This window comes from Phaseolus vulgaris, chromosome 7 (genome assembly GCF_000499845.2).
Source record: "Phaseolus vulgaris cultivar G19833 chromosome 7, P. vulgaris v2.0, whole genome shotgun sequence".
In the NCBI taxonomy this organism is placed as follows: domain Eukaryota; kingdom Viridiplantae; phylum Streptophyta; class Magnoliopsida; order Fabales; family Fabaceae; genus Phaseolus; species Phaseolus vulgaris.
In genome coordinates, this window is record NC_023753.2 from 4618830 (window position 1) to 4628029 (window position 9200).

The 9200-nt window shown below is 30.6% G+C and overlaps 1 protein-coding gene across 1 annotated transcript; it reads left to right on the top strand.

The window, feature by feature from the left end:
- The first annotated feature begins 3810 nt into the window (after positions 1-3810).
- On the top strand, positions 3811-5779 carry LOC137828301 (sugar transport protein 13-like). The gene is made up of 5 exons (XM_068634803.1): positions 3811-3943; positions 4066-4388; positions 4490-4614; positions 4722-5013; positions 5150-5779. Exons 1-5 carry the CDS (start codon positions 3811-3813, stop codon positions 5777-5779), a joined length of 1503 nt encoding a protein of 500 aa, XP_068490904.1.
- The last annotated feature ends 3421 nt before the right edge of the window (positions 5780-9200 follow it).

Below are 9200 nucleotides of genomic sequence, written 5' to 3' on the forward strand. Positions count from 1 at the left end.
AACATTAATTTAGTGTTTTTAATTATTATGATATAATCAGGAAGCCATAATGTGATCTGAATCACGTGGACACAAATTTCAATATGCTTTGCTGACTTGGATTGCTTCCTAAGTGTTATTTACCTGCGGCGAATAATTATATACTCTACTATTAAAAATTGGACGGGTTGCTTCCTATCATTATCATAATCAACATTAATATTTTGTCTAATGTTTCGATACTCATAATGTAACCACAGACATAATATTTTTTGTGGGAGGACTTTGCGGACTTCACCACAAACCTTCACGTCACACCATTCATACTGTTGTTCTCAATAACAAATAATAATCATCCTCATATTCAGGAGACACAAAACGCCAGAATCAGAGTTCAAATTTTGTATATTATTATATTAACAAAAACAGGGTTGGAAGGTTTAATAAGAATTACTCTATCTTTTTTGTTTAGGATGAAATACAGTTAAAAAAAATTATTTTACAATCCTCTTATTCCGATTATTTTCTTGAACTGTTCATTCTTTAGCAGATATTGGTTGGCATAACAAAGAATCCATGCCACAACAGGCCGAAGACCCAAAAGCGGAAGGCCAATTACTTTCTGCACCATATCATTTATGAACCCAACGCAAAATTTAAAACCCAACATTGTTCTTGATTTTATTTTTGCTTCTAGATGCACAAATCCGGAAGTGAGTTTTATACATTCTGGATTTCAAAATTGGAAACGTCATTTTCCTATTTCATTTAAGCTTCTGGATGGTTATACTCAGAAGTGAGTTATGAGTTCTGGATTTTTATATCCAAAATGGTGTGCTGTAAATAAATAGTGTTGAAGATCCTAAACTCATTTATGTTTGCTTACGGATCTTGATATCCGGAAGGTCATTTATGTTGTCCAGGTAAGCTTCCGGATGGTGAAATCTGGAAGTGACATTTTAGTTCTGGATTTGTAAATCTGAAACTTTGTAATTTGACTTACGGATACGAATATCCAGAAGGCAAAAAATTTAAATCATTAAAGACAAAATGGACATTTCACGTTAGTGTGTTGGATGTAGATCTGAATTGATATGGTGCAGAGAATCAGTCAAGCAGAAGCAGAGTACTAAACAAAGCCCAACCAAAGAGTGGAGAAAAGGATACGGGCTGCACTTTGCCAAGATCTAAGCCCAAAGGGCAAGGAAAGAGTCCTAACCTGTCACTGACGGTTTTTCTTCCTGCACCAATCAATTCTATTCTATACCAAATTTTGAAATTTCAGAATTGTCTTTGATTCTGAAATTGGAAATCCAGAATTAAAAATACATTCTAGGAAAAGAAATTTGAAATAGAATTTATGTATTTTGAAAATGAAATACATTCTATAACTGGAAAATCAAAATCTAATTCTGAAAAAAATCAAATCTAAAATAAAAATAATACATTCTGAAAAAAGTTATAAAAATCAAAATCTTAAATTATATTCTAAAAAAATCTTAAATATAAAATAGAAATATAAAAATATGGAAACGTATTCTAGAAGATTATTTTAAAATAATATTCTAAAATTTCAAAAATATATTCCGTAATAAAAAATTTGGAATATATTTTTACGTGCATCCATAGTCCTCTTTAAAAAGGTTACAGGTTCAAAATTTTGATGGGTGCAGAAACCGGCACTGACATCCAAACTAAACTGGACTAGTCAAAGACTACATTTTTTTTTGGCTGTCTTTCTATTTGTTTCAAGTTTACGAAACTTATCTTGTCTCCGACTTCTTCCTGCACCTCCATCACTTTTACAGCCACCTCCATAAATTTTTAAATTTTCAAAACTACTCTTCGATAAAAAAAAATAAAATAAAATAATGTTCTACACTACCGATTATCTAATCTTTCAAAAATTATAACTTTCAGATTACTAATCCATAACCTATTTAACAACTCATAATATTAAATTACGTAATTCAGAACCTATTTAAGAAAATAAACCTACCGGATTATATAATTTGAAAGTAAAAAATTACCACTTCTATATTACGTAACTCATAACCTATTTAACAACTAATAATACAGAATTATGTAATCTGAAACTTATTTAAGAAAAAAACCTACCTAACTAAACACTCATATGAATATGTAATCTAGAACCTATTTGACAAACTAAAACTACCGAATTACATAATCCATAACCTAATTAAACAAAGAAAAGTACTGGATTACACTATCCCGTTTGAAACACTTCCACCAAATTCAAATTAAAAAAACTTAAAAATTAAAACCATCAAAGCTAAACCTTGTGGTGGATGAAGAGGGCAACTGTGGTGAATGATGGAGGAAGAACAATCTTTGGAAGAGAGATTTGGAGAAAAGCTTTGGAAGTGGGAGCTTTGGTGGGGAGGTGGGCGGATAATCCGGAAGTAGTAAATTTTGAGTTCCGGATTATATAATCAGGTGAGTGTTTAGTTAGGTTCCAAATCATGTAATCTAGTAGGTTTATTTTCTTAAATAAATTTCAGATTACGTAATCTGGTATTGTCAATTGTTAAATAGGTTATAGATTACGTAATCCAAAAGTAATAATTTTTTACTTTTGAATTATGTAATCCGGTAGGTTTATTTTCTTAAATAAGTTTTGGATTACAAAATTCGATATTGTGAGTTATTAAATAGGTGCTGGATTACATAATCTAAAAATTATAATTTTCAAGTTTTTGATTAGATAATCTGTAATGCAAAAAACGTTGTTTTTATATTTATCTTCTTATTGAAAGGTAATTTTGGAAATTTCAAAATTTATAGAGGTGGCTAAAGAAGTGATGGAGGTGCAGGAATAAGCAGTCATGTTCATATAACTTTCGGGCAGTTTCTACCTGCACCCCTACATTTTTCTTCCTGCACCCCACAATGTTATGCAAAGACCAAATTGTCCCTATTATTCTTTAAAAACCCTAAAATACACTTGGACTATATTTATTTTTTGCATTATGGATTATGAAATCCGGAAAAATTTCAGATTGACATTTCCGGTAAAATTTCGGATCCACCAATCCATAATTCAAAATATGCATCATTCAAAAAAAGCATTCTTGATCCACCAATCCGTAATAGAAATATGCATTCCAGATTCAAAAATCCGTAATTTAAAAAAAATTCATTATGGATCCATGAATCCGTAATAGAATTAGACTTCCAGATTCAGCAATCTGGAAATCAATAATTTATGCAAAAATTGCTTCTGGAACACCCCCTCATCCGAAAAAAAAATATTTAGTTCTGGATTGCTGAATCCGTAGCACACTCCCAGATTCCTATTTCCGGTAACCATGGTGTTCTTTTTCAAATAAAATATTAAGGCCAATTTCGGGATTTAGAAAATTGTGGGGGTGCAGGAAGAAAAATGTAGGGGTGCAGGAAGAAGAAGCCTAACTTTCTTGTTTGGCTAACTTCATCCTTATTAATAGATTTTCACTTTGTATTTTCTTTGAGTATTCGTTTCCTAATTTTGTGATATATTTGTTAGTCGTTTTTTTTTTATTTTAGTTTCTGACAATTTTAGAAAATTAATTTGGGAGCAATATTATTTTATTCTTTTACAGTATCTTTGTTTATATATATAGTTAGTAATAGACACGTTTGCAAAGATATGATGGTGTTTGATCGACCTGTATCCATGTATCAATTGTGCCATACTGTAAAGTGCTTAATTTGAAATGTTGTTAGCAAAAACAGAGAGACCATATATAGAACTTAGGTAGCTACATTCATATATATATATGCAAAGAAAATCAATTGTAAATTATCTGGTCATTTAGATTGTTAATTATCATGGCAGGGGGAGGATTTGCATCAGTTGCAGGGGATGTCAACTTTGAGGCAAAAATCACATATACAGTCATAATATCATGCATTATGGCTGCCACTGGTGGTCTTATGTTTGGTTATGACATTGGAATTTCAGGTATGTGTGATATATGGAGGTTGGTTAGTAATAATCCATTTATTTACTAATGAGTCATTGTTGCAGTTTTGATTTCAAGCTATTTTATTACTTAATGATTTGTGAAATGCATGTGAATGCAGGTGGTGTAACATCCATGCCTAGCTTTCTACAACATTTTTTTCCAGATGTATACAAAAAGATACAAGAGCATGGGGTGGACAGTAACTACTGCAAATATGACAATCAAACTCTTCAATTGTTCACATCCTCTCTCTACCTTGCAGCATTGGTAGCCACCATCTTTGCTTCCAGTGTCACCAGAAAGTTAGGCCGCAAACACACTATGTTGATTGCAGGGGTTTTCTTTATTGTTGGAACTATCTTAAACTCTGTAGTGAATAGCTTGTCGCTGCTAATATTGGGGAGGCTATTGCTCGGTTGTGGTGTTGGTTTCGCCAACCAGGTCCTTATATGAATTCCTTAACGGTTTTGTGAAATGCAATTGTTTTGGAGTATAATAATAATAATGCTATCGATTCTTGACTTTTTGGGTTTTCATTACAGGCAGTGCCAGTGTTTCTTTCTGAGATTGCACCCACAAGAATCCGTGGGGCACTGAACATCTTGTTCCAGCTTAATATCACCATTGGGATTCTCATAGCAAATATTGTCAACTACTTTACAGCACAGTAACTTCAATGATCCTTATTACTGATATGAATTTGAAGGCACAAAGTTTACACAACTTTATTTGTTTATTTTGATTGATTATAATGTATTTAACTGGGAAATGTAGGATTAAAGGCGGGTATGGTTGGAGGATATCGTTGGCATTAGCAGGGGTTCCAGCACTGATGCTAACATTGGGGTCCCTATTGGTGCATGACACTCCTAACAGTCTTATTGAGAGGGGTTTGGAGGATGAAGGGAAGATTGTGCTGAAGAAGATTCGTGGTGTGGAAAATGTTGAGCCAGAGTTTCAGGAGATCCTCAAAGCCAGTAAAACGGCTAAAATGGTCAAGAATCCCTTTAAGAACCTCATCAAGCGTCACAACCGTCCTCCATTGATAATGGCCGTTATGTTGCAGGTCACACCAAACTTAAATGTTTATATGTTGAAAATAATTTATACACAAGAGTCTTAGGCTACTTTCATAATTTCATATGCTTTCTTATCTAATACTTTATGACTTTTTTTGCATTTTAAAATTTTCCTGTGTATAGATCTTCCAACAATTCACTGGCATCAATGCGATCATGTTCTACGCTCCAGTGTTGTTCAGAACCTTGGGCTTTAAAAGTGATGCTTCCCTATACTCAGCTGTGATCACAGGAGCCGTGAATGTGTTGTCGACCTTAGTGTCTGTGTACTTTGTGGATAAAGTTGGTCGGAGAATATTGTTGTTGGAAGCATGTGTCCAAATGTTTGTGTCTCAGGTGGTGATTGGCATAGTGCTAGGGATGAAGGTCCAAGATCACTCAGAGAGCTTGAACACAGGGTTTGCGGTGTTGGTGGTGGTGATGGTGTGCACATTTGTGTCATCTTTTGCATGGTCTTGGGGTCCACTTGGATGGCTCATTCCTAGTGAAACCTTCCCACTAGAGGCTAGATCAGCAGGACAAAGTGTGACAGTGTTTATGAATATGCTCTTCACATTCATTATTGCACAAGGTTTTCTGTCCATGATGTGCCACTTCAAGTTTGGCATCTTCTTCTTCTTCTCCGCTTGGGTGCTTGTCATGTCATTGTTCACAATCTTTCTAGTTCCAGAGACCAAGAATATACCCATTGAAGAGATGACAGAGAAAGTTTGGAGAAATCACTGGTTCTGGAAGAGTTTTATGGAAGATTAATTCCAAACCATAATATATATATATATATATATATATATATAATATAATATAATATATATAACCTGCCATAACCTATGTCAAGAGTGAGAGAATCAAAACTAAATGAAAAATAGTAATGTTATCACAATTGTATAGTTGGAAAAACCCATTACAAAATTGACTTTGTAACTTTAGTTGAGTTTATGAGTTAATTATATGAAAAAATGTGCTAACACTCTTTATTTTAATATAATTATTTCCAATTGAATAAACAAAAATAATATAACTTAAAAAGTAAATTTATCATTTTAAAACAAACAACACTATTTTCCCCTTTTTATGAAAAAATTAGTAAAATAACTAAATTGTTTTTATAGAAAGAATGGTTATTATTTTTATGTTTTAAAAAATTTAAATGAGGAATATTTATACAAAAATATATGTGTGATGATATTTTTTAGTTTTAAATTTTAGATTTTTAATATTTTTTTATATGTTTTATGTTTTATGTTTTATTATGACCTAGAGGATATAAAAGTAATGCGAACGAATATATGTTTTTTTATGTAAATAATGAATAAATTAAAAAAGAAATACTTTAGGGATGTCAAAAAAATAAAAATAAAAAGAGTCATTGCAGCATGTTCAGAACCGCTAACCTTGATAAACACCTAAGCTAAAAAAAAGGGACTAAAAAACATTCAATTCAGCCCATTTAGACTAAATTCTTAAACTAAATTCAGCCCATCTTTCTTTATTTAAAAAAAACTGTTTGATGTTGTTTATTTTTCAATGCTAAAAAAAGTTAAATAAAAATATTAATTTATTTAAACTAATTTGTGTCATAAAAATACAAGTTAACATGATTAAATTATTTCACTTCGAATAAGGAAAAAACTGAAATAAACTTTTTATTTTTTTTAATTTTAGTCATTCTTTAAAATGATAAAATCCAAAAAAAAATAATCGTCAAGGTACAAGAATGAAATACATAACTAAAAATATATTATTTTTATACTGGAGAACGTTCAATCCTCTCACACACACGAATTGATGGAACTTTTCTCTCAAGTGCTATATTTGAAAAGAAGAATAAAAGTGTTATAGTTAGAAAGAAAATACGAAATCCATCAAAATTATTTTAAAATGTAAAATAATACTACATTTATAATTATATCAAATTTAAAAAAGATTAAATTAACTTTTTCACAATTAATACAACGAAGAAACAAAGAAAAATATGTAATACCCAAAAAAATAACATCTAACTATTACAATACAAGTTCTACATATTTCTATACAAGCTTAGAGTTTTTCAAAACATTCCCAATACATGATTAGGACATATAGAAATACAAATATTTATAATATAAGTTTCAAAATCAGAACCCTAAAGCTTTTTAGACCCTCTGACACCTATAAGATCATCTGCTCGTGTATGTAGTACAGTCATCGCAGTTCAAACACAACAAGAAAAGCAAGGGTAAGCTAGTGAAAATAGAATTTTATAATATGCACAATTAAAATCAAAAGAGAAAACCAAATTACATTATCAATTTCTCAAATTATTCTATCTTCTTCAAATCTCAACAATGAAACAATCACATAGATCTCACATGAATCTACACATTCAGAATATTCAACAAACAACGTCTTCCGGAAGACCCGTACTAAGTAAGTCCTACCAAAGACTAACACCTGATTCAAAGATTACCAGTGAATCCAACAGAAAGGATCAGGATATGTTCAATACAACTCAAGTCGGGCATCTCATATGTCACGGTGTGCATGAACTCCCCTATTAGCTTCTCACCACCTGATATCTTAGTCTATATGACTTAGATCATCAGTGAAACAGTGAAACAGTGAAACTCGGAGATCTCTGTTACCACATAGACATCAATACTTAATACATTGTAAACATCAATCCATACATGATCCCAAATGTATGAATTCAATTTCACACAATTTCATCATACAATATCATTCCAAACATGATCCATAACATTCAAAAGCTTAATTAACATAAAAAATAACACTTAAATATTAAACAATCAAAATCTAATATTTTTACAAATTTAAATAATATATAAACAAACAACACAATATATAAACACACAACATCTCTGCAAGAGAAATTGAATATTGGGACCATGTGCCTTCCACATTTAGATCTTCTAGCCTAGGGTGCTATTAGAAATCAAATTTAGCTTCCCTTACCTTAATTGTTTGCTTTCCAAGCAACTTCTAGAATTTTATTCCCCACAGTCTGGATAAGTTTCAAGGTTTACAAGCCTAATGCAAGTTATCCAAACAGAACAAAAAATTCAGTATATAGTAGAATAAGTTGAGAGGATTAAACTTCTCAACTGACCCTACCAAGATTGATGACAAAATCCTAAGAAAAATTAGAGAACTATTTTTAGAGTAAAAATGAACTTACTCTATTTGAAAATATGATTTGGTAGTAATGTTCATTAACTTCTCAAACTACAGATTTTAAAATAGATCAAGTATGGAGTGAGAAATTAAGAGAAAATAGAAGAGAGAAATGGAGGGAGAAAGAATAAAAAAAAAAGAATAGTGGGGATTGTCTTACATTTTTCTCTCTCTGTCTTTCTATTTGTTTTAAGTTTAAGAAACTTATCTTCTCTACTCGTGCCACATTTTTACCATCTTTCAATTTTATCAGAAAATAAAAATCGGAATTCCTTTTAAGTTTAACTTAGCTATTTAAGAACCAAATTATGATAAAAACCAAACAATTTCTATATAAAAAAATTAAGCTGAACTATTTTGATGAAAGAATAAAAAATCTCCTACTTTCAATCTTTCTTTCGCCTCTCGGTGCAAAAATTAATTTAATTTAGTTTGAAAGGAATTGAATTTGCTTCAAAGCTAACTTTGGTATGAATTTGAAAAATAATTTATTTTAGAAGAACTATTTTGATAAAAAGGGTAAAATTTTTCTATTTCCAAATTTTCAGTTATTTTATCAGTACAAAATTAATTCGATAAAATTAATTGTTTGAATTATTTAACTATTATACTTTTTCCCTCATTGTTGATATTTTTTAAAACTATAAACAATTATGTTCCAACAATATATATATATATATATATATATATATATTAATTTTAGTAATTTTCATTTACTTAACTGAGATTCTATTTCAGAAATTCTTAATTCATGGTGTATATACTTAACTTTTACCTCCATCGGTTGTACTTTTTTTAAAGAGCATTTTTATTAACCTTGACATTTTATAAACCTTTATAATTACTCTTTTAGATGGGACCAAAAAGGCTTCACCAATGAATTAAATGTCTTGGTAGGCACAAAGTTGTTTCATATTTAGGAGACATTAAGAATGTCCTAGGATTTTAGTATTTTTTTTCTTCACTTTTACATTTAAATAGATATTATATTGAGTATAGTGAT